At 43.5% G+C, this 27,839-nt stretch overlaps 1 protein-coding gene across 1 annotated transcript in view; it reads right to left on the reverse strand.

Moving 5' to 3' along the window:
* Positions 1-27,839, reverse strand: part of LOC126336078 (leukocyte elastase inhibitor-like) — a 128,113-nt gene that overhangs the window by 30,438 nt on the left and 69,836 nt on the right. Inside the window, exon 8 of the mRNA XM_049999558.1 lies at positions 27,336-27,477. Within this exon, the coding sequence (XP_049855515.1) occupies positions 27,336-27,477 (142 nt within the window). The remainder of the gene's footprint in view (positions 1-27,335; positions 27,478-27,839) is intronic.

A 27,839-nucleotide genomic window follows, 5' to 3' on the forward strand; every position in this document is an offset into this window, starting at 1 on the left:
GGTGGCTATCTGATTTGGTGAAGACTGCCAGTCTCGCTAGCGGGATGAGAGCAGGGGCACCATCTGCAGCATCGTCGACAGGACTGACTGTGGACCTTTGGTACAGAGCCGAGTGGACGGTCTGAATCAGACGTTGAGATGGTTCTGCGACCGTGTGGGCTGCAGATTCCTCGCCTTGCGCCATAGGGTTGTGGGGTTTCGGGTTCCGCTGGATAGGTCAGGAGTCCACTACACACAGCAGGCGGTTACACGGGTAGCAGGGGTTGTGTGGCGTGGACTGGGCGGTTCTTTTAGGTTAGATGGCCTTGGACAAGTACAGAAAGGGCAACAGCCTCGAAGGGGGCAGGGCAAAGTCAGGACATGAGAGGACCAAGCAGCAATCGGTATTGTAATTGTAAATTGTCGAAGCTGCTTGGTGAAGTACTGGAACTTCAAGCGCTGATAGAAAGCACCGAAGCTGAAATCGTTATAGGTACAGAAAGCTGGCTGAAGCCAGAGATAAATTCTGCCGAAATTGTTACAAAGGCACAGACGGTGTTTAGAAAGGATAGAATGCATACAACCGGTGGTGGCGTGTTTGTCGCTGTAAGTAGTAGATTATCCTGTAGGGAAGTAGAAGTGGATAGTTCCTGTGAATTATTATGGGTGGAGGTTACACTCAACAACCGAGCTAGGTTAATAATTGACTCCTTTTACCGACCTCCCGACTCAGCAGCATTAGTGGCAGAACAACTGAGAGAAAATCTGGAATACATTTCACATGCATTTCCTCAGCATGTTATAGTCTTAGGTGGAGATTTCAATTTACCATATATAGACTGGGACACTCAGATGTTTAGGACGGGTGGTAGGGACAGAGCATCGTGTGACATTACACTGAGTGCACTATCCGAAAATTACATCTAGACCATTAAACAGAGAACCGACTAGTGGAGATAACATCTTGGACCTACTGATAACAAACAGACCCGAACTTTTCAACTCTGTACGCGCAGTACAGGGAATCAGTGTTCATAGGGCCGTTGCAGCATCCCTGAATATGGAAGTAAATAGAAATATAAAAAAAGAGAGGAAGGTTTATCTGTTTAGCAAGAATAATAGGAGGCAGATTCCAGACTACCTAAAAGATCAAAACGAAAATTTCTGTTCCGTCACTGACAATGTTGAGTGTTTATAGAAAAAGTTCAAGGCAATCGTAAAATGCGTTTTAAATAGGTACGTGCCGAGTAAAACTGTGAGGAACAGGAAAAACCCACCGTGGTTCAACACGGAAGTTAGGAAAATACTGCGAAAGCAAAGAGAGCTTCACTGCAAGTTTAAACGCAGCCAAAACATTTTCCTGCTTTTCGTGCAGCCACAAGACGTCGTATTACGTCTCAAACTGCGCGCAGTAGGCTGCATGATGCGCAACTTCACTCCCGACGTACATAGCGAGATCCATCTTTGCACCCACGTCACTATACAGCGCGGTACAGATGGGACAACAACATGTCGAATGGACCGCTCAGGATTGACATCACGTTCTTTTCACTGATGAGTGTAGCATGTGCCGTCAACCACAAAATCGTCGGAGACTTGTTTTGAGGTGACCCGGTCAAGATGAACGCACTAGACACACTGTCCAGCGATTGCGGCAAGGTGGAGATTCCTTTCTTTTTTGGGGTGGCGTTATGTGGGGCCGAAGTACACCGCTAGTGGTCACGGAAGGTGTTGTAACGGGTGTCATCCTCCATCAGATAGTGCAACCATATCGGCAGCATATTGGCGAGGCACACGTCTTCAGGGACGACAATTCGCGCTCTCATTGTGCACATCTTGTGAATGACTTCCTTCAGGATAACGACATCGCGCGACTAGAGTCGACAGCATGTTCTCCACACATGAACCCTATCGAACATGACCGGAGAGATTGAAAAGGACTGTTTATGTCCGACGTCACCCACCAACCAGGGATCTACACCGAATCGCCGTTGAGGAGTGGGACAATCTGGACCAACACTGCCTTGATGAACTTGTGTATAGTACACCACGACGAATACAGGCATGCATCAATGCATGAGAACTTGCTACTAGGTGTTAGGGGCACCAGTGTCTACAGCAGTGTGGACCACCACTTCTGAAGGTCTCGCTGTATGACGGTACAACATGCAGTGTTTGGTTTTCATCAGCAATAAAAAGGGCAGAAGTGATGTTCATGCTGAATTCTATTCCACTTTTTCTGGTTTCGGAATTCTCGGAACCGAGGTGATGGAAAACTTTGTTTGATATGTGTACATCCATGGTAGAGGTAGGCGACCATTCAGATTTGGCACAACTCTGAAACATAGAAAGGTATTGATCGCACAGTTCTTTATTATGGAAGCGTTTCAAAATCTCATCATCGGACTGTAGCTGTGGAGTGAAGTCTACAAGAAAATCAACTACAGCAAATAAGTACATAAGTATGCGTCTATGAATTCCAGCATACAGAAGTTTCAGTTACTATCGTACTTACTTACTGGTCATTATAGCTGAATATACGTTACTGTATTCCAACCTGTTAGATGGTGCCACCATTTTCATGGACCGTCTTATAATGCTGTCTTGCCAACCTTCCTCTATAGATTCACTCGCCTTAAAGAGATGGAGCCACTGTTCTCCCAGGCAGTCACCACGTTCTACCTGCCTCCTTTAGTTACAGACGATGCGTAGGGCGTCGATACTTCTCGTTTTGCCAGTAATAATTCTTCATGCTATTCATTTGACTTACTCTACAATTTTATCACAACTCGCTCATGCTCCCTCGCCATGCGTTGCACATTATGGTCAAAGTAAATTTAACCTCTCGTATCGAGTTCAACGAATGTTTTTTTCTTTTTTTTTTAATAAATAGCTCTACTCCTCTAGACTTACCTAAATGGTTATATTGTATCTCATCTATTGTTTGTTCGACAAGTGTAATGTTTGCAGTTGGTCATACGCATGTAACGTTTTTTGGTGACAGATGTAAACTTGTAACAGTTGGACACTTACACAATATAACACTAATGCAAACAACCAAAAAAATCCCCCTTTTTACTGCATAATAATTCTTTTCATTTCAAGTTGTTGCCACTAATCTGGGCTCATCTAAATTATTCTGTTATGTAATTTACTACAAGTTCGTCCATTGTAGTATGACCACACTTCGTGATACTTCTGAAGAATTTTATTTGGTGATGGCTGTAAACTTTTTCCCTCACAGCTTATAACTTATGTATTACCTATATCGATTTTGTGTTTATATTGTACCACACCAGTTATTGGTTGCAATTCTCTTCTGATTAGTGCCTGGAGACTGTCTCTGTAATGTTATTGATGGTGTTACCTAACGATGCACATTTCATGCTGTTAGTATATGAACTTCTCTTCGATAAAAGTAGCATAAATATATTTTCGCCAAGTTGCTCACGATGTTCTGACATATACTTAGTCGCTGTGCATGGAAGTTTTTTAAGCTACTCTTTGACTTGTTTCTATGGTTCATATTAGCGACACCCGCTGGCCTTCGTTACGTCTTTGATAGCTTTATCGTCACACTCAGTTTGGCACTGCTTCTATTCGAATAGACAACGGCGCTGTCAAATGTACATACATGAGATGAGATTTGTATTGTAGTCATTTTTGCACTGAAGTTTGAGTTTAACGTAAGTATGATACTAAGTGCAATTTCTGTATACTGGAATACTTAGATCCATAGTTATGCACGTAGTTGCTATCGGTGATCTTCTACATCCCTACAGCTTCGCGCTGATGATGAGATTTTGAAACGTGTAACGCTTGAGAAGGAATTGAACTATCAAGGCTTTTCTGTATTTCATATCTGTGCCAACTTATATTTTGCAGATATATAAAATAGACAACGGACTGACACTGAACGATATGCGGTTCTAATTATGTGCACACCAAAAAGCAAACAGAAAGTGAGACGTCGGAGGGTCCCGGTTTCTCTCTCGCACATTCATGTGTGTTTCTTTCTCTGACACTGTTTCGTTACTACCACTATTTCCATTATTTAGGGCGTCATTTATGTATTGTACCATACTTTCCAAACAGCAGTTTTGGTACAGCACAATTCTACAGAGAAAACATCTTTCACGCTTTACAGACAGACGGATGCACGACTTGCTCCTAGATTAGTTTATCGGCTGGCTATTGTGGCACGAAGATCATACAGCCGGAATGCTACGATATATATCATATCACATAACTGTGGACTCCACCATAAGTGGGACAAATGTTTCAAGGAAAGCAAGTGTACCATGATTTTTAATTAAAATAACTTTAACATGGAAAAAAATACACAAAACTACTCGTAATTTGTATTTATTTTTAGGATAGGCCTATCTTTCAAAACAAATTCATACAGTAAAGAGCGAGCGTTTTGTAAAACAGTTTTCTTCAAATGGGTGTGGTACGGTGCAAATATCCAACGTGCTGCTCGCTTTACGCTAGGCAACGCGTTCACATCAGGATGTAGACGGAGGCTCCGAGTAACGTCCCGCGAACAGCACAGTTTTCGTCTGCTGGTCCAGTATGAGGAACAGGAAGGGGTGGTCCGCTTTGAAGATGATGGGTCGAGGCGGCCCGAATCCGACGGAGGTAGGGTAGGCAATAATCACAGCTGCAAAAAAATACATCATGTGATGTTTTCTTTCACCACACCGTAATGTGCACTATATCAGAAGACTGAAATTTAATATGTGTTCTTAGCTGAAATTTTTATGCTGTTCTTGTTTTAAATCTACGAAGTACATTTCCTTCATAACGCCGTTGAGTTTTATTTTATTTTTAGTAATAAGAATTTTATTAAGACAGCAAAGTAAGTACACGAATATGACTCGCTATGTATGAGATTACAGCCACAGGGCGTTGCGAAAACACTGGAGTGTGAACATTTGACCACATCGGAGACATCCTTTGCCTGGGACCAAGAATATGTTGCCTGAACTGGTTATGTACCACACAATACACTAGCGCTTAAAACGCAACTACGAGAGTAACCTATCATTCCGCGGAATATTCTTTCGTTCCAAGAGCTTCTCTACTTGCGCTGCCCGACTTTGCCGCCTTATATCACCCATATAGATGACATAAGGGCAGAATGTACTTCTAAAAAGGTGTACTTGGGCAAGGCGTACAGTGTCACAACGACATTGAACGGTGATTCTAACGTGTACAAAGAGTTGGAAGTCAACACATTATGCCTTCCTACTTCGAAACACTCGGGCCATCGAAATGACCATGTTCTATAACACAGCGCTGGACGTTCCCTCATATGGAGAGACCCGGGAACACATAACGCACCATGGAATATTGTCGAACATGATCGTTTTGGTAGTCCAGATGCTATGGTGTGGGAAGGCATACTGTTGCATGGGCATTATGACCTACAAATCGTTGATAAGGGACACGTTACACTCACTAGTCAATGTTATTGTGACACTGTGCTCTTTCACCATGTCCGTATTTTAAAAGGTTCATTCGTCTCTGACTTCACAGATGACAACGCGTGGCCGAATCGAACAGCGCAGGCAAATGGATTACGGCCTTGCCGCAGTGGTAACACAGGTTTCCTTCAGATCAGCGAAGTTAAGCACTGTCCGACTGGGCTAGCACTTGGGTGGGTGACCATACGGTCTGCCGAGGGCTGTTGGCAAGCGGGGTGCACTCAGCCCTTCTGTAGCAAACTGAGGAGCTAATTGATTGAGAAGCAGTGGCTCTGGTCACGAAAATTGACAACGGCAGAGAGAGCGGTGTGCTGACAACTTGCCCATCAGTATTAGCACCCAGTGACGCCCCTGGGCTGAGAGGATGACACGGCGGCCGGTCGGTGCCGTCGGGCTTTGGAAGGCCTGTTCGGACGGAGTTTAGTTCTTTAGATGAATGGATTGGTCTGCCTATTCCTCCAATTTAAATCCGATCGAGCTAGTATGTGATGCGCTGGAGGGACGTATTACAACACGAACACACAATGCTTGGAGGAATGGATTGCCCTACCAAAAGAACTCCTCTCCAACCTTGTGGCCAAGGGAGTACGCTGTAGAGTGTGATCCCACATCGTATTAAGAACCATGTCACGCCTTTTTAATGCACAGCGGACTATCACGAACAGCGGGGACTTACGTGTAATTATTGCTTTTGAATAATACAGTCATTTTTGTTCGTTATATAGCGCCTTTCCTTCAGTTACCGTTTGTTACCATACTGTAGCCGTTCTTCCTAATCACGCCCAAGTTTCATTGAGGTATGTCACGTGAATGTGACACATGATGCCAAATTTGTATTCGTCCTCAAGTTTTCCACACCAGTGTACAAGGGTTCCACTGCTACATATCATACCGAGTTCAATGACACATTTCTACATCAGATGGGTTCTGCTTTAATGCATGTCTGTGAAAATTCTCTTCATCAGTAAAATAGCACTGAAAGGTGGAATTTCCTTTAGTCCTCAAATTCACAAACTAATCAGGGATCACGAATTCGGGAGTACAAAGAATGTTACAGAAAAAGATACATTGACTGCCTTTAAATATGTTGCTAGAGAGTAATAAAAATCAAATTCTCGAAACCATGTCGGCAAGCTTCAAGAGGCCAGGTTGTAAGGTGAGAAGTGCCGTTTCTACATTCACATATTGACTACTTCCCTGAATGTCCTGGGATATTACAGTGAACAGCAAGGTGAACACTTCCATCAGGACATTACCAGGATGGACAAGATGTATTAGGTGAGATGGACTGAAAGTATGATGCTGGAGAGAGGCAAAGCTGAAGGTTCTTTGAGAGAAACAAAAAAGAAAAAGGTTTAAAATTAAATGTGAAGGATTACTTATAACGTTGCTAAAACAACAGTGTCTGGCACTTGTAGTGTATACCTAAACCATTAATTATAAAAATAAAGATTTTGATTTAAATTCTATTTAAATATCTGTACTTCTATTACTTAAGTATTATTGTCTTATGAAAAATGGGTAGATCACGTAACTAATGAGGAGGTATTGAATAGGATTGGGGAGAAGAGAAGTTTGTGGCACAACTTGACTAGAAGAAGGGATCGGTTGGTAGGACATGTTTTGAGGCATCAAGGGATCACAAATTTAGCATTGGAGGGCAGCGTGGAGGGTAAAAATCGTAGAGGGAGACCAAGAGATGAATACACTAAGCAGATTCAGAAGGATGTAGGTTGCAGTAGGTACTGGGAGATGAAGAAGCTTGCACAGGATAGAGTAGCATGGAGAGCTGCATCAAACCAGTCTCAGGACTGAAGACAACAACAACAACATGAAAAATCTTGATGTGATAGAGCAATGTGAAAACAGTTTTGAGAATCACTGTCATAAATTGATTCTAGAACAGTTATTTTTGAAAATTCATCGGGAATGATGCTCACTTCCGTTATTCATTAAAAAAAAGCGAAGGACTACTTTAATCTCATATTTCATAGATATGGCACCAATGTAGGTGGAGTGAATCAGCAATTTTTGTCATCACGTGCTCCACACAATGCATCGCTGGTAATGGTCTATGGGAAAGTTCAAGTACCGCACAACTTTGAGAAATCCCAAGCAGGGAAATGTCTGGCATTGTATATTTGTAAATGAAGCGAGGAGCTACACTGAGCTGCGCAATTTTCTTAATGAATTAGGTTATTTATTTCTGTACTGTTTAATGAAGGTCCTGCAACATATCAAAAGAGTGAAATATGTTTTACGGTGTACGTCAGATCCCTCAGTTTCATCGTCTGCTATAGACTACTGGCCATTAAAACGGCTACACCACGAAGATGACGTGCTACAGACGCGAAATTTAACCGACCGGAAGAAGATGCTGTGATACGCAAATGATTAGCTTTTCAGAGCATTCACACAAGGTTGCACCGTTGACGACACCTACAACGTGCTGACATGAGGAAAGTTTCCAACCAATTTATCATACACAAACAGTAGTTGACCGGCGTTGCCTACTGAAATGTTGCTATGCCTCGTGCAAGGAGGAGAAATGCGTACCATCACGTTTCCGACTTTGATAAAGGTCGGACTGTAGCCTATCGCGATTGCGGTTTATCGTATCGCGACATTGCTGTTCGCGTTGGTCGAGATCCAATGACTGTTAGCAGAATATGGAATCGTTGGGTTCAGGAGGGTAATACGGAACGCCATGCTGGATCCCAACGGCCTCGTTTCACTAGCAGTCGAGATGACAGGCACCTTATCCGCATGGCTGTAACGGATGGAGAAGCCACGTCTCGATCCCTGAATCAACAGATGGGGACGTTTGCAAGACAACAACCATCTGCACGAACACTTCGACGACGTTTGCAGCAGCGTGGACTATCAGCTCGGAGACCATGGTTGCGGTTAACCTTGACGCTGCATCACAGACAGGAGCGCCTGCGATGGTGTACTCAACGACGAACCTAGGTGCACGAAGGGCAAAACGTCATTTTTTCGGATGAATCCAGGTTCTGTTTACAGCATCATGATGGTCGCATCCGTGTATGGCGACATCGCGGTGACCGCACATTGGAAGCGTGTATTCGTCATCGCCATACTGGTGTGTCACCCGGCGTGATGGTATGGGGTGCCATTGATTACACTTCTCGGTCACCTCTTGTTCGCATTGACGGCACTGTGAACAGTGGACGTTACATTTCAGATGTGTTACTACCAGTGGCTCTGCCCTTCATACGATCCCTGCGAAACCCTACATTTTATCAGGATAATGCACGACCGTATGATGCAGGTCCTATAGGGGCCTTTCTGGACACAGAAAATGTTCGACTGCTGCCCTGGCCAGCACATTCTCCAGATCTCTCACCAATTTAAAACGTCTGGTCAATGGTGGCTATGCAACTGGCTCTTCACAATACGCCAGTCACTGATGAACTTTGGTATCGTGCTGAAGCTGCATGGGCAGCTGTACCTGTACACGCCATCCACGCTCTGTTTGACTCAATGCCCAGGCGCATCAAGGCCGTTTTTACGGCCAGAGGTGGGTGTTCTAGGTACTGATATCTCAGTATCTATGCACCCAAATTGCGTGAAAATGTAATCACATGTCAGTTCTAGTATAATATATTCGTCCAATGAATACCAGTATATAATCTTCATTTCTTCTTGGTGTAGCAATTTTAATGGGCAGTAGTGTATTTCTGTGATTGTACGGAGCTAAAACTTACTGTCTGTAATGTGCGACTACCCTCTTTTTTCATAGATACAGGCCTTCGCTGTCCTGTCGTCCTCAGTTGTGTGTAATCTTATTGTAATCATTATCACCTTGTGTCCGTCTAAGTACTGTATTCAGAAAGCCTTTGGAGGTGATAAACGACATCGCTTAAAAATAGTTCAAATGGCTCTGAGCACTATGGGACTTAACATCTATGTCATCATTCCCGTAGAACTTAGAACTACTTAAAGCTAACTATCCTAAGGACATCAGACTACACCCAGTCATCAAGAAACGACCAGGCACAAAGACTGCTAAACGTAATAAAATAAAATATAATATAAAAAATACCTGAGTACCTTGCCTTACCCGCGTATGTATTTATTCCAGTCTTCTATTAGTTCATCTTCTCCTCCATCCACTCTTTCTGTCCACGCCTCCTCTTTCCGTTCTCTGTGCACCTACTCCCCTGCCTCTGTCTCTCCCCTCCTATTTTCTATCTCTGTCCATCTCATCCTCCTCCCTTCCCTCTCAACGTTATCATCCATACTTCAACTAGAGGGTTGTGGTTCCTACCCCCATAGTATTTTTTTCAGATTGTAACTAAAAATTGTAACAAATTCGGTTGAAATCGGTGCAGGGGTTTAGGATGAGCTATTTACCCGTAACTTTGATCACGTACGCAATTTTAAATTATATTTCACACATATTCAACACATTTCGGACATATTTGTACACGCATTTCGCCTGAACCTCTAGCGAATATTGATCAACAGTTTCATTGTCACGCAGTTCAGTTTTTGTGACGTCGTATCTCCTGAATTATGTGTCGTATAATTACATAATGTTGCACATATGTCCAGCAATATAGGGGGCTATTCTCTGCAAAATATGTCGCGAATACAGTTAGTACTGAAGATGTAATAAATTAAAGCGTCATGCTTCATGTAGCAGTTTTAATGCATGAAGAGCGAAGACGTAGTAAGCGATAAACATTTTTTTCGTTCATCATCTTATGCGGGTTGTCAGCGATTTGATAGGTATGCTGCTTTTACCCCCACAGTGATTCTTTCCAATGTGACAGGTGTACCATGTTTGGATGGCATCGATCCAGTGGTTTAGGAGGTGGTGTGTAACTTACATACGTATGTAGATACATACATATATACATTCACTTTTATAACATGTACGGATACTAAAATAAATGTGAAGTCACGCATACACACACACACACGAATGAAAAAGAGATCACAAACTCACATTTGACAGTTGGCAACAACATTCAACTGTCGGCAACAACATCCAAAACACAAAATGAGAAAAATGTTTTGCTATGGAAAGTAATTTAAAAGTAAATATTTAACTAATGACCGCAATTTAATCATCACATTGTCGACACTGGTTTAATGTGCGCTCTAGATAAAGTGCCCTCTGCTGGCATTAATCTCTTGTATAAATACCAGACGCAGTCTGAGTATTACCAGCAGGTACCATGTAATCACGTGTTTAACTTGACGATGATTTACATAAGATATTTTAATCGTATGTATAGCAGCTATACGTGGCTATAAACATTGTATAATTTTATATTTTACCAACCACTAAGACTTGTTAGATTTAGCGTTAACTTATTGAACTTGTCACTTACACAGTGTTTAACTTTGTAACAGATCTGACAATGTCAGTATGCTGGAACCGGTAATAAAGTGTAAGAAATCTGTGTGATCAAGACGGTCTTGTGAAAATAAAAGGCAATTTCGTCAAAAAATGTAGAATAAAAAAAACAAAAACATATCAAAAATCGCTTCAATTCTCAGTATATCTTATATAAAACATGTTTCTGCTATTCATAAATAACTTTCAAGCTTATCAGTAACAACAGGGAACATTTGCCTTCGATAGTGTTGAAGAACGTTCCATTGATGACAGAATTACAATAAATACAGAAAACTTCTTATGTTTGTGAAAGTAAACAACATTTGCATTTAAGGTAATTGATGGGTACATATATACGCAGACGATACGTGATCAAGTAATTTTTCTTACTTATAAATTGAGGAGCGCCGGAAGAAAATCCGATAAATCCCCATTTGCTGTTAATACACAAAGTAACAAATAGTGATCTCTAAATGGCTCTGCAAGCTATAAAAAGAAGAAACACACCATAAAACACTTGAAGTCGCGTTGTGCTGAAAATTATTTTGTGGCAGCATGTATTATTACTGCTTCTCCCCCCTACAGTTCAAACACACGAATACAGCAAAAGTGGATATATCGGGGTTTGTTCCGGCGCTCCTCAATTGTAACGTATATTATCCATTAATTAATGGAGAGATACAGACATCAAATAATGTTTTGCATCACCCCGCTTCCCAGAGATAATGAAGACAGACGTTGATTGCGGATATTGTATCACAGACACAGTCCATTTGACTGTTCAATATGTCACTGAACCCACTCAACCATGCATAAGCAGCGCCTGTTAGACGAGGGAGTCCGACAACCGATGACTTCCAGTCATTCCACCAGGAACGGGGAACACGGCTCGTGTTGTCTGTAGTTCATCCATGCCTAGACGGTCAATACCGCGGTTCGATCGGTTTCGCATTGTTATTTTGTGTCAATAAGGGCTCTCAACAACGGAAGTATCCAGGCATCTCGTAGTGAACCAAAGCGATGTTGTTCGGGCATGGAGGAGAGACAGGAACTGTCGATGACATGCCTCGCTCAGGCCGCCCAAGTGCTACTACTGCAGTGGATTATGGCTCGGATGAACCCTGACAGCGACGCCACCATATTGAAGAATGCTTTTCGTGCAGCCGAAATACGTCGTATTATGTCACAAATTGTAGGCAATAGGCTGCATGATGGGCAACTTCATTCCCGACCTCCATGACGAGATCCATCTTTGCACCCAGTCACCATGCAGCGCGGTACAGATGGGACCAACAACATGCCGAATGGACCGCTCAGGACTGGTATCACGTTCCTTCACCGATGAGTATCACATATACAATCGTCGGACACGTGTTTGGAAGCGACCCGGTCAGGATGAACGCCCTAGACACACTGTCCAGCAGGGCAAAAAGGTGGAGATTCCCTTCTGTTTTGGGGTGGCATTATGTGGGGCAACGTACGCCGCTGGTGGTCATAGAAGCCACCGTAACGGCTTTGCGATACGTGAATACCATCCTCCAACTGATAGTGCAACCATATCGGCAGCATATTGGCGAGGCATTCGTCTTCATTGAAAACAATTCGCGCCCACGTCGTGCTCATCTTGTGAATAACTTCCTTCAGGATGACGTCATCGCTCGACTAGAGGGGCCAGCATGCTCTGCAGACATGAACCTTATCGAACATGCCTGGGATAGATTCAATGGACGACGTGACCCTCCAACCACTCTGAGGGATCTACGCTGAACCGCCGTTGAGGAGTGTGACAATCTGGACCAACACTGCCTTGATGAACTTATGGACGAATACAGGCAATCATTGATGCAAAAGGACGTGCTGCTGGGTATTAGAGGTACCGGTTTGTTCAGAAGTCTGGACCACCATCTCTGAAGGTCACGCTGTATGGTGGAACATCATGCAATTTGTGTTTTTCAAAAAAATGGTTCAAATGGCTCTGAGCACTATGGGACTCAACTGCTGTGGTCATTAGTCCCCTAGAACTTAGAACTACTTAAACCTAACTAACCTAAGGACATCACACACATCCATGCCCGAGGCAGGATTCGAACCTGCGACCGTAGCAGTTGCACGGTTCCGGACTGGGCGCCTAGAACCGCGAGACCACCGCGGCCGGCAATTTGTGTTTTTCACTAGCAATAAAAAGGGCGGAGATTTCTATAATAGTTGCGGAACTCTCGGAACCGGGGTGATGTGTGTACATCCGTGGTAGAGGTACACGAACATTCAGATTTGGAATTACTTTGAAAGGTACAAAGCTATTGATCGCACAGTTCTTTATTCAGAATGCGTTTCAAAATCTCATCATCGTACTGTAGCTGTGGAATGAAGTCCACAAGAAAATTAACTACGGCACTTAATTACATAAGTATGCGTCTAAGTATTCCAGCATACAGACATTTCAGTTACTATCGTACTTACTTATCGGCAACCATTATAGCTGAATATAATACGTTACTGTATTCCAATCTGTTAGATGGTGCAACCATATTCATGGACCATCTGACGCTACTGTCTGGCCAACCTTCCTCTACAGATTCACTCGACTCAAACAGATGGAACCACTGTTCTCGCAGACAGCCACCACGTTGTACCTGCCTCGCTGTGCACTTTCTTTAGTTACAGACTTTGCATAGTGCAATAGTTTAAATGGCTCTGAGCACTATGGGACTTAACATCTGCGGTCATCTGTCCCCTAGAACGTAGAACTACTTAAACCTAACTAACCTAAGGACATCACACACATCCATGAACGAGGCAGGATTCGAACCTGCGACCGGAGCGGTCACGCGGTTCCATACCGAAGCGCCTAGACCGGACGGCCACACCGGCCGGCTGCATAGTGCAATGATACTTCGCATTTTGCCAATAATAATTCTTCATACTGTTCATTTAACATACTTTGCAATTTTATCACAACTCGCTCATGCTTCCTTGCCATGTATCGAGGTCAAAGCGGTTTTTTTTAATAGCTCTACTCCTCTACACTTACCTAAATGGTTATATTGTATGTCATCTATTGTTTGTCCGAGTAGTATAATGATTACGGTTGGTCATACGCATATAAAATTTTTGTGATGGTTGTAATATGCTAACGTCTGGACAGTTTCACGATCTAACACTAACCTAAAAAACGAAAGAAATTCCCCCTTTTTACTGTATAACAATTGTTTTTATTTTAAGTTGTTGCCACTAATCTGGGATCATCTAAATGATTCTGTTATGTCATTTATTACAGGTTCGCCTATTGTAGTATGACTACATTTGATGATACTCCCGAAAAATTTTATTTGGTGATGGCTGAAAACTTATATCGGTTTTATATTGACATTGTACCACACCAGGTATTGGCTGCAATTGCCTTCTGTTCTGATTATTGGCTAAAGACCATATCTGTAACGTTGTTCACGAGATTAGCTAACGAAACACATTTCATGCTGTTGGTATATGAGCTTCTCTTCGATAAACGTAGCATAAATTTAATTTTTGTCAAGTGATACTTCTGAAGAATTTTATTTGGTGATGGCTGTAAACTTTTTCCCTCACAGATTATAACTTATGTATTACCTATATCGATTTTGTGTTTATGTTGTACCACACCAGTTATTGGTTGCAATTCTCTTCAGTTCTGATTAGTGCCTGGAGACTGCCTCTGTAACGTTATTGACGGTGTTACCTAACGATGCACATTTCATGCTGTTAGTATATGAGCTTCACTTCGATAAAAGTCGCATAAATATACACTCCTGGAAATGGAAAAAAGAACACATTGACACCGGTGTGTCAGACCCAACATACTTGCTCCGGACACTGCGAGAGGGCTGTACAAGCAATGATCACACGCACGGCACAGCGGACACACCAGGAACCGCGGTGTTGGCCGTCGAATGGCGCTAGCTGCGCAGCATTTGTGCACCGCCGCCGTCAGTGTCAGCCAGTTTGCCGTGGCATACGGAGCTCCATCGCAGTCTTTAACACTGGTACCATGCCGCGACAGCGTTGACGTGAACCATATGTGCAGTTGACGGACTTTGAGCGAGGGCGTATAGTGGGCATGCGGGAGGCCGGGTGGACGTACCGCCGAATTGCTCAACACGTGGGGCGTGAGGTCTCCACAGTACATTGATGTTGTCGCCAGTGGTCGGCGGAAGGTGCACGTGCCCGTCGACCTGGGACCGGACCACAGCGACGCACGGATGCACGCCAAGACCGAAGGATCCTACGCAGTGCCGTAGGGGACCGCACCGCCACTTCCCAGCAAATTTGGGACACTGTTGCTCCTGGGGTATCGGCGAGGACCATTCGCAACCGTCTCCATGAAGCTGGGCTACGGTCCCGCACACCGTTAGGCCGTCTTCCGCTCACGCCCCAACATCGTGCAGCCCGCCTCCAGTGGTGTCGCGACAGCCGTGAATGGAGGGACGAATGGAGACGTGTCGTCTTCAGCGATGAGAGTCGCTTCTGCCTTGGTGCCAATGATGGTCGTATGCGTGTTTGGCGCCGTGCAGGTGAGCGCCACAATCAGGACTGCATACGACCGAGGCACACAGGGCCAACACCCGGCATCAGGGTTGGGGAGCGATCTGCTACACTGGCCGTACACCTCTGGTGATCGTCGAGGGGACACTGAATAGTGCACGGTACATCCAAACCGTCATCGAACCCATTGTTCTACCATTCCTAGACCGGCAAGGGAACTTGCTGTTCCAACAGGACAATGCACGTACGCATGTATCCCGTGCCACCCAACGTGCTCTAGAAGGTGTAAGTCAACTACCCTGGCCAGCAAGATCTCCGGATCTGTCCCCCATTGAGCATGTTTGGGACTGGATGAAGCGTCGTCTCACGCGGTCTGCACGTCCAGCACGAACGCTGGTCCAACTGAGGCGCCAGGTGGAAATGGCATGGCAAGCCGTTCCACATGACTACATCCAGCATCTCTACGATCGTCTCCATGGGAGAATAGGAGCCTGCATTGCTGCGAAAGGTGGATATACACTGTACTAGTGCCGACATTGTGCATGCTCTGTTGCCTGTGTGTATGTGCCTGTGGTTCTATTAGTGTGATCATGTGATGAATCTGACCCCAGGAATGTGTCAATAAAGTTTCCCCTTCCTGGGACAATGAATTCACGGTGTTCTTATTTCAATTTCCGGGAGTGTATTTTCGCCAAGTTGCTCACGATGTTCTGACATATACTTAGTCGCTGTGCATGGAAGTTTTTTAAGCTATTCTTTAACTTGTTTCTATGGTTCATATTAGCGACACCCACTGGCCTTCGTTACGTCTTTGATAGCTTTATCGTCACACTCAGTTTGGCACTTGTTCTATTCGAATGGACAACAGCGCTGTCAAATATGCATACATGAGATGAGATTTGTATTGTATTCACTTTTGCACTGAAGTTTGATACTAAGTGAAATTTCTGTATACTGGAATACTTACATTCATATTTATGTAAGCATTTGCTATCGTTGATTTTCTTGTACATCCCCCACAGCTTCACTCTGATGATGAGATTTTGAAACGCGCAACGCTCGATAAAGAATTGCGCTATCAAGACTTTTCTGTGTTCAGATTTTTGCCGTTTTATATTTTGTAAGGATGTAAAATAGACAACGGACTATGTAAGAGTGAACGACGTGCTGTTCTGATTATGTGCACACCAAAAAGCAAACAGAAAATGAGAAGTCAGGGCTCCCGGTTTCTTTCTCGCAATTTCATTTGTGTTTCTTACTCTACCATTTATACCGCTAATCGCCTCATTTACTACGTCGTTTATGTATTGGACCAAACGTACCGCACTGTAGCTGTGATACAGCACAATGCTATACAGAAAACATATTTCACGCTTTACAGACAGATCGACGCTCCACTTGCTCCTAGATTAGTTTATCGGCTGACTATGGTGGCAGGAAGATCATAGGCCCGCAAAGCTACGATATATATCAGATCATGAAACTGAGGACTCCACCATAAGTGGGACAAGTGTTACAAGGAAAACAAGTGTACCATGATTTTGATTTAAAGTAACTTTAATGTGGAAAAAAATAACACAAAATTACTCGTAATTTATTTTATTTTGAGGATAGGCCTGTCTTTCAAAACAATTTCATACAGTAAAGAGCGAGCGTTTTACAAAACAGTTTTCTTCAAATGGATGTGGCACGGTGCAATTATCCAACGTGTTGCTCGCTTTACGCTACGCAATGTGTTCACATTACGATGTTGATGGAGGGTCCACGTAACGTCCCGTGAACAGCACAGTTTTCGTCTGCTGGTCCAGTATGAGGAACAGGAAGGGGTGGTCCGCTTTGAAGATGATGGGTTGAGGCCCCCCAATTTGAAGGGAGACTGGAACGGCAACCAACACAGCTGCAAAAGAATGCATCACGTGATGTTCTCGCTCATTGCAGCATAATCTGCATCATATCAGAATACTGACAGGGGGAAACCCTCAAGCACGGCCAACCGATTCGGCTCAAATTTGGCAGGTCGCTTGTCTACAACTTAAAATAAAGGACTCTAAGATGTTTTGGGTCAACACACCTGCAGTTTTAAGAAAATCACCCCTAAAAGTTATGACGAGCAACAGTGACTGGAAGAGCCGTTGTAAAGTGACCTGGAGTAACAGTTTAGTTGTTGACTATCTCAAGAGGTTTGAGAAATTTATTTGCCTACCTTATTATTATCATTCCTTATTGATTTACTTGCGTTATTAACCCTTCTGTCCCTATCAATTGAGATATGAAAAAATACAAAAGAAAAGAAGAACATCCGCTAGGTTTCTTCGAGATTGCAGCGCGGGTTTTCCGATTCCCAGCCACTTACTTCGGCCGTTGCGCTATCTTTTTTTTAAAAAAGTCTCACTTGTTCGCTTTCGTTTGTTGCATCTGCTCGGGTCGGACGTCGTAAAAGATCCGTTTATGTTAGTTGTGGATCAAGTAACTCAATTTTTTTTTTTTATTATAGAGGGCAGCTAACCCTCTGACCGAAGACGCTGAGCTACCGTGTCGGCGATATCGGTGCTGTCGACGAGAAGCGGTTACCGTGTGGTTACAGAACAGCAGTTGTAAAAGTTTCTTTCCTCGATTTCTGGAAAAGTATGCGTTTGCGGACCCATACCTGATGATAAAAAAATGCTCTATTTACAATTATCTATCGATCCCGCCAATTTTGAGTCGATTGCTCGTCATAACCTTTAGGGGTGATTTTCTCAAAAACTCGGGGTTGTTGACCCAAAAATCTTAGATTCCTTCGTTTTAATTTGTACACAAGCGACATGCCAAATTTGAGCTGAATCGGTTGCCGTGTCTGAGGCATTTCCCTTGTGAGATTTAATGTGTTCTTAGCTGACATTTTTACGCTTTCGTTGTTTTAACTCTACGGCCTACATTTTCCTCACAATGCTGTAAATTTTATTTTATTTTTAGTTATAGATATTTTATTAAGACAGTAAACTGTGTACACGAGGATGCCCCGTTCTGTATGACATTACAGCCGCCAGGGGTTCCGAAAGCACTGGAGTGTGAACATTTGACCAGGTTGGAGACATTTTATGCCTGGGCGGAGATGTACAGGGAACGGAAAGATGAGGCAGTGGACAGAGAGAGAAGAGCGACGAGTTGATTAACAGTGGAAGGGGTAGGAGGAGGTGGAGAGAGGTTGATGGAATTGGACAGTGACAAGGTGGAAGAAGAGATGGATGGATGGAGGGAGGGATATGATGGACAAAGAGGGGGGATGGAGGTGATGGAATAAGAGAGGGAGGAGGAGATGGACAAAGGGCTAAGGAGCAGATGGACAGAGGTCGAGGAGCAGATGGACAGGTAGTGTTAGGAAGAGATGGACAGAGAAAAGGGCAGGCAGAGATGGTCAGAGGTAGAGTGTGGAAGTGGTGGCCAGAGAGAGGGGTTTGAGGAGAGGGACTGAGAGAGGGCGAAAGAGGTTATTGTCAGAGAGATTGGGGGGAAGGGGAAGGATGAGATGGACTAATGGAAGACTGGAATAAATATATACCCGGGCAACGGCAGGTACTCAGATACTTCTTTTATTATCATTTCTTTTATTAGTAGACAGTTTGTGTCTGGTCGTTTATTACCTATTAGTTCCCTACAATGGCTTTCTGAAAACGCTAGTTAGACAGACACAACATAATAATTATTAAAATAAAAGCACTCGCGACTGAGGACGACAGGACCTCAAAAGTTGAAGATAACTAGATAAATAATGCAAATTTTACTCGATCAATAATGCGTATTTACGGATAATGGATTTGGAAAATTATCTGACATACCGCTAAATCGTATCAAAATCTTGTATCGATGAATATGAGGGTAGTCGCACACGACACATAGGATGTTTTAACTCGGTACAACCACAGAAATACAACTGGCGATGAAGCTGACGGATTTGACGTACGCTAGAAAAACAGATTTTACTTTCTTGATATGTTCTGTCTCTAAGCTGGTCGTAGGTTGTGTTCCAAAAATGAACAGCATAGAGACAGAAGTGATGACACTTTCTGCAGGACCTGGCCACCAGTTTGCAGGACAATATTCAAGCACTGATTTGTTTGACTGATGGGGCTGCTAAGTGCTATACTACCTTCTGCACTCGCCTGACTTAAGCTCTCGTGAGTTCTGCTCGATTTCTAAACTGAAGGAAACTCTTCACGACATTCGCTTCAGAGCTGCTACAAATTCCTCGAGTAACAGACCGCGCCGCTCGAACTGTCAACACAACTGGCACTGCTAAGAGTATCCTTCGACTTCCACATCGCTCGCTACGGGTTATACACAATGCTGGTGACTATTTTGAAGGTCAGTAAAACGTTGCAACACGTATCTATTTTATACGAGCTGTAAATAAATAGTTGCCACTATTAAAGTTCCAACCCTCGTATGATACCATACGACATCCAGTGGTATATGTGGCTACTGTCTGCTAGATGTGTTGTGAATAGTGTTAGTAGTAGAGAAGTAATTAATTAAAACGTCATGCATGATGCGGCAATTTTTCTCGCTTCTCGGTGCTTATTACGTCATATCTCCAGAACTACGTATCGACAATGATATACTCTCTAGGTACATCCAGTGGTACGGCTTGCGACACGTGTTGCGAATAGAGGTAGTAATAGAGGTAATAAATTACAACGGTAGTTTTTCACTCATCTCAATATTTGACGTCATATCTCCTGAACTACGAGACGTACAGTAACATAATTTTGCTCATATATTCAGTGTTGTTTACAAATACTGTCTGTAACATGTGATGCGAATAGAGTTAGTAATAAAGAAGTAATAAATTAAAACGTCATGTATGATGCAGTTTTTCTCGCTTCCCATTACTTAACGTCATATCTCCTGAGCTAATTGGCACACAATCTTGCTGATACATTCAATGGCACAGGTGAATATTCTCTGCAAAATGTGTCGCGAATATTGTTAGTACTGAAGAAGTAATAAATTAAAGCGTTTGCTTCATGAGGCAGTTTTAATAGATGTAGAGCGAAAATGTAGTAGGCGATAAACTTTTTTCGTTCGCTTTTTCTAGGGGTTGTCAGTGAGAAAAAGTTTCCTAAAGGTTAGAAATTATGTCTATAGTTTGTTGCAAGTCAGCAAGTACTCTCATTCTGAAATACTGCGCGAATCAATTACGGGTATTCGTGCGTCTTGATATACGCTGCCTTTTCACTCCCACCCACTTGATGGGTATGTCGTTTTTATGTCCACAGCGATTCTTTCCAGTGTGACAGGTGTAGCAAGTTTGGGTGGAATCGCTCCAGTGGTTTGGGAGGAGATATGTAACATACATACATAAATATATAAATACATATGTACGTAGCGCGCACGCGAAAGAAAGAGAGATCACAAACACACATTCGACAGTTGGAAACAACAGTTGGCAACAACATCGAAAACATAAAATGAGAAAAAAACGAGTGCTAATTTGTTAGCGATGGGCAGATCAAATTTCGTATGGAAATAAACAGATGAACAGTTATGAAGCCGTATCTGTGAAATTTGTGAGGAGATGTGTAACATACATACGTGTATAAATACATATGTACGTATATTTTTATGATATGTATGAATACTAAAAGTAATATGAAGTCAAGCACACACACACACAAACACACACACACACACACACACACACACACACACACAGACACACACACACACACACACACACACGAATGAAAGAGAGATCACAAACACACATTCGACAATTGGCCACAACATTCAACAGCTGGTAACAACATCCATTATATAAAATGAGAAAGAAAGAGCTCTCATTTGGTAGCGATGTGCAGATCAAATTTCGTAGGGAAATAAACAGATGAACAGTTATGAAGCCGTATCTGTGAAATTTGTGAGGAGATGTGTAACATACATACATGTATAAATACATATGTACGTATATTTTTATGATATGTATGAATACTAAAAGTAATATGAAGTCAAGCACACACACACACACACAAACACACACACACACACACACACACACACACACAAACACACACACACACACACGAATGAAAGAGAGATCACAAACACACATTCGACAGTTGGCCACAACATTCAACAGCTGGTAACAACATCCATTATATAAAATGAGAAAGAACGAGTTCTCATTTGGTAGCGATGTGCAGATCAAATTTCGTATGGAAATAAACACACGAACAGCTATGACGTGGGAAGGACACATGTACAGCAGTATCTGTGAAATTTGTAAGTAAATATTTAAGCTGTTATTACGGCACGGAAAATCATGAAGTTCCCGACCGGTGTACAGTCTCAAAGTACAATGTCCAATATATGAAATGAAATAGAGTAAATACAAATGTGTAGACCTATTTAGTCAGGCCAGCGACGATGCATTTCTTATAACAAAGGCGAAACGCATATGGCACGAAAAATTTGCTTCGTTCAATTGAAATTAGGCGGACCCAAAATGGTAATTTTTAACGAATTATAAACACTAAATTATTGCAACTCAAACTGTAATTGACGTGACGTCAATGTCCATCATGTCATATAGATCCCATTATGGACGGGAATTTACAGTACTGACGAAAGCTTGGAGGTATTAACAGTGAGAACTAGCCATCATACTCTAAATGCTACACTGTATGTTGACCTTTAACCATACTTCAACTGTATGAAATGTATTCGAAGCTGCGAACAGAGGCAACGATCTGCTGTATTATGGAATGACGACAATTAAAATGGCCGTAAATCGTGCTCTGTTAGCGAAGTGGTATGGCGACAGCTCGCGATACGCGGGGAATGTAAGTTCTAGTCCCGGTTCAGCCCAGATTTTCATTGCCGTCATTTCTTTATACAGCTAATGGTTGTCCCTATTCGTAACTGCAAATGTATTTCATAAAGGCTGTCGACGCCGCACTGCCTGTTCCTCCGGACAAGCATGCATGATCGAAGGAACATTGCATCGTAATTCGGAACAACACAAGCACTGCAATATCGTACTGGTAGTGCTTTATTTTGTTTGTGGCTCAAGTTACCTAAAAATTAAAATAATACGTGCTGAAAAGTAATGAGACAGAATTTTTATGTTGAAACTCTTTTTAAATAAAACAAAGGGTTTTTATATTCTACATCATTATTCCTCAGCTCTACCTTTTATTTCTTAACATAGTCGTCCTGTCGACGAACACACTTTTCCCAACGAGAGACGAGTTTGTTGATACTGACACTATAGAATGTCTGTGCTATCCAGCCGCTCACCGAGCTATTCAACCATGTGCTGCGAACTGGGGACTACCCCTCTGTATGGAAACATGCAGAGGTGGTAGCCATCCCAAAGTCAGGGAAGGATGCAAGGCTGCCGCAAAACTACCGACCTATTAGCCTCCTCCCAGTAATGTCAAAGGTCTTTGAGCGTATTTATGTCCAACGACTTTTAGCTCATGTAAACCGCGAGTTGCTCATGCCTCCCGAACAGTTCGGTTTTCGGCAGGGGCATAGTACACAGCAACAGCTCTTGAGGTTAGTAGAAGATGCGATGGGTGCCCTGGAGCGCCGGGAGTATTCAGGGGCGATACTCCTTGACGTCTCCAGGGCCTTCGACAGCGTGTGGCATGAGGGCCTCCTATTCAAACTTTTTGAACTGGGGGTACCGACGCCACATGTGAAACTCATTGCATCCTACCTGCAAAATCGCACTTTTAGTGTCCGCGCCGGTGACGGAATATCCATTAATAGGCCTGTTCGTGCGGGAGTACCACAGGGATCCGTCCTTGGACCCCTGTTGTACACCCTGTACACGTCAGATGTACGTAGGACGCAGAGAGTGTCGCTAGCACTATATGCGGACGACACCGCCCTCTACGCACGATGCCTCAAGGTTAATATCCTTCGTCGTCGCCTACAAGAGGCGTGCGACGTATTGGGAGCTTGGGCAACAAAATGGCGCCTGAAATTTAACGCCACAAAAAGCCAGGCAATTATTATTACACGTCGCCGGACACAAAGGGATCTTCAACCAGTGCAGATCATGGGAGGCCCCATCCCATGGTCTCGCACTGTTAAGTATCTGGGCGTGACTTTAGACCGGCACCTCACATGGGGACCACATGTCACAGAGGTTAGGGGCAGAGTCTTAGGACGCTTACGCGAACTCTACCCTGTACTAAATCCACAGTCCACGCTTCCTACACACTGCGGCATTACGCTATATCTGGCACTGATCAGGCCAGTGCTGGAATACGCGGCCGTAGTGTGGGGAAATGCCGCCGACTGCCATATCAAGCGGTTACAAGGCCTACAAGGTAAGGTCCTGCGCCTTGCCATGCACCTCCCGCGGGACTTCCCCACCAGGGACCTGCATGACGTCACAGGGATCCCCATGATTAGGGATCGCTTCAAACTGCTGGCGCGGCAGTTGTATGAACTGTCGTCCCAGTCAGACAACAGGTTAATAGCAAACCTGGGTACCCAGGAGCACAAGAGGGGGACCACACGATGGCCCGACATGCTTCGGCAGTGATCGCCAGTGGAAACACTCACGACCACTGTTAGAGCAAAATCCGATACACTACACACGCACACAACACTCATGTGACACATAGGACACACACAACACGTTAGGCCATCAGAGACACAAGTACACTTAGGATAAACAGGAATAACAATTGGGTTTAGCCTGTGAAACCACAGGGCACTTAGGATGTCCCTTAGGTTAAGAGTCGCTCACGTGGCCGACCGAGCACAACCTCATCTCAGTTTGATCCGCTTCATCACATTCAAAGTGAAGTCCTCGAAGAAACAGATGAAAGTCGGGTGTAGCCAAAACGGGACTGCAAGGAGTGTGATCTATGGCAGTGAAGCGAAGGTGTCGGACTGTTGCAGACGTAACAGCGCTCTTATGTGGTCTAGCATTGTCATGCCAAATGAGAGGGTGCTCCGAGTGTGGACGAACTCTTCGAATTCGAGCCTCGATTGCAGCACGCTGTTTCTCACACACAGGTAGACTTAACGTTAGATACCGACGAAGTTACTTACACACCGCCATGTTACACGACACAAAAATGGAATGGCATTGTTGGCTTGGAGGTCCCATGCGGGGGAGTTCGGCCGCCGCATTACAAGTCGTTTTTAGTTGATGAGACTTCGGCGACTTGCGAGTCAATGATGATGAAGGACACACAACACCCAGTCACCTTCCGGGAGTCGAACCCGGGCCCCCTGCGTGGTAGGCGGCAACGCTACCCCCACGCTACATTTTTTTTAAAATCTCATTTTGTTCGTTATTGTTCGGATCAATTGCCCGTGGCGGACGTCACCTGACGCCCACTGAAGTGCGTTATTCATCCATTCACTCAGTTTTTTTTTTTTTAATTACAGAGGGCAGCTAGCCCTCTGACCGAACACGCTGAGCTACCATGCCGGCTGCATAGGCGGAATAGACGACACAATTCCGAGGCTTCTAGTAGCATAGGGCTGCATATTTGTAGAGAAGAAGAATAAACATGTAGATTGGGAATAAAGTTTGTTTTACTTAAAAATGTTTAAGGGCTTTTACTTTTAAAAAATCAAAGGCATTACTTTTCATCACATCCTCATATGTTTAGCAGGAAACAAATAAAAACTACTGCTTTTTCAGTTAACTCCACTGATCCTCTTCACCCGTCGCTGATTTCATATTTACATGACTACACTTACAATGCCAAATAATTACATACTGCGGGAAGAGATAACTGTGTCCAATGGAAGTTGTTAATTGAAATGTGATAACAGATGTTTGCTTAATTTGGATAATCTACGGAAACAGTAGACCTCCACTTGACATTACTCTCTACTGTAAATACTGAGACGTGTTCTGCAAAGGGAGCAATCTACTTTGGTGGCAAAAAGAAACCGTAATTTCTGTATGTCTAATCAGTCATGAGAAGACATAATAAGAGGTCGTAAGACTGGGGATATACACTCTAAGAAGGAATAACCAGAAAGGGACTGGAATCTTTAGATGTGACACACATGTACAGACAAAAGATTACAATTTCAGAAAAACTGGATGATTTATTCGAGAGAAAGTCAATAACGCGTTGGTACACCTCTGGCCCTTATGTAGGCAGTTATTCGGCTTGGTATTGATTGATAGACGTGTCGGATGTCCTCCTGAGTGATATCTTGCCGAATCCTGTCCAACTGGCGCGTTAGATGGTCAAAATAACAAACAGATTGGGACACCCAACCCATAATGCTCGAAACGTTCTCAGTTGGAGAGAGATCTGGCGACTCTGCTGGCCAAGCTAGGATCTGTCAAGGACGAAGACAGGCAGTAGAAACTCTTGCAGAGTGCGGACGGGTATAATCTTGCTGGAATGTAAGCCGCGGATGGCTTGCCATGAAGGGCACCAAAACGCGACGTAGAATATCGTCGACGTACCACTGTGCCGTAAGGGTGCAACTGAAGACGACCAAAGTGGTCCTGTTATGAAAAGACGTGGCGGCCAAGACAGTCACTGCTGATTGTCGAGCAATATGGCGGGCGATAGTCAGGTTGGTATCTCGCCGCTCTCCAGACACTTCCCTGTTCATCGGGGCTCAGTTCGAAGCGGGTCTCACTGAAGACAACACTATTCCTGTCAAAGACATTCCAAGACGAAGACGTGTCTGGCCTGAGACGTTCCGTATAGCGACGGCATACCAACCTCACGGTCAACTCGCTATATGGCCCGACATCCTAGAGTGATGGTCTGGGGTGACGCTTCTTTTCATAGCAGGACGCCTTTGTTTGTCATCCGCGGCACCCTTACAGAAAATCATTACGTCGACGATATTCTATTTCGTTGCCCTTCAAGGCAAGCCATCCTGGTCTTACGTTTCAGCGAGATAATCACCGCCGCCACACGGCGATAGTTTCAATGCTTGGCTTTTTGCTTGACAAGACCATGTCCAGCAAGATCGCCGGATCTCTCCCAGTTGAGAAAGTTAGGAGAATTAAGAGCAGGTCCCTCCAACCACCTCAAGATTTAGACGACCTAAAGCGTCGAATGGGCAGAATTTGGCTCGATATCAATGAGAAGGACATCCCACAACTCTGTTAATGGATGCCTAGCCGGAAACTGCCTGTGTAAAGGCCAGAGATGGACCAACGTGCTTCTGACTTGCCCGATTTGTGAAGATCTTTCTCTTCAATAAGTCATCCAACTTTTCCAAAACTGCAATCATTTGTTTGTCAGCATATGTACATCATACCTATTGATTTATGTACCATTCGGATAATTCCTTCGTGTTACGCCCGTTTTTTTTCTTTTCGTTTTTTTTTCTTAGACTGTTTAACTCACTTCTGCACATTTGTTATGTTAACACTAGCCATATGATGTCAGTCTGTCAGAGTATTTCAGTTGTTTCAAAATGTCTTTATTTGCAGTCACAGTTTCAAAGAACATAACCTTCTATGATCGGTTTCGATAGTGAGTTTATGTTCACAAACAAAAGCAATGACTGCAGCTTATATGAGTTTTTATTTGTCTGAAACCATAGCCGGGACATTATTATTAACGACAACAGCCGACATAATTTTCATCAAAGCTGGTGGCTCAGCAGAGTCGAGTGATGGTACGTAATGATCTACGATTGGCAAGTAGCAATCCATTTTTCGCAACTCATGTTCAGAAGTGCAAACTGTCTTGACTGTATTGTTCATCTATACAGATGTGCGATACGTCAGATATCCTAACTCTGTTGACCTTCTTAATTTATTTATTCATCTTTCTAGCAGACACTTTGCTTAAGCATTTTTGCAGCTCACTAACATCTCAGTTCTCTAATGGTAACAAGGAACAAGAAAAATCGCTGAAGAACGACGTTTTGATGAAGTGCAGAATACTAAATTCAAGTATTTGAATCTTGTGATACTTTTATAATGAAGAGAGTAGACAATTTAAACATGCCTACCAAGATAACTCGTAACTTCTTACCAGTGGCAGCGGCGGCTTCCGTTCCCTTCTCGTTGACTTCGACGAAAGCCTTGTGTAAGACCTTGTCCACCTTAAGTTGCTCTTCGTCAGTAATTCCAGAGAAATTAGAGGCGATGTCATCAAACATGTCGATCATTCCGAGCTGAAAATAGGATGTAGATTAAAGGATTAAAGTTATGACTAAATCTGAGTGACATTATAAATTCACTAGTGTGTAATTAAAATAGTTGACGTATTTAAAGACGTAACATACGGAAGTCAGATTTCTATGCACAAGCCAAAGACGTCAGTTTTCTATGGAGGAGTCAAAAGCGGCACTAACAGCAATGAGTGCAAATATCGTAGAGTTGAGAGGGTAGAAACCACGAAATCACTGAACCCATAACAATTCTTTGCCACAATGGAACAGAAGTTTGTTACTTTGAGCATCGTGTTGTAGTCTGTCTCGTCTGCATAGAATTAGCAAAGGATTGAATTTCCGATAATCTGAGCAAAACTGCCGTT

This window comes from Schistocerca gregaria, chromosome 2, assembly GCF_023897955.1.
Source record: "Schistocerca gregaria isolate iqSchGreg1 chromosome 2, iqSchGreg1.2, whole genome shotgun sequence".
Classification (NCBI taxonomy): domain Eukaryota; kingdom Metazoa; phylum Arthropoda; class Insecta; order Orthoptera; family Acrididae; genus Schistocerca; species Schistocerca gregaria.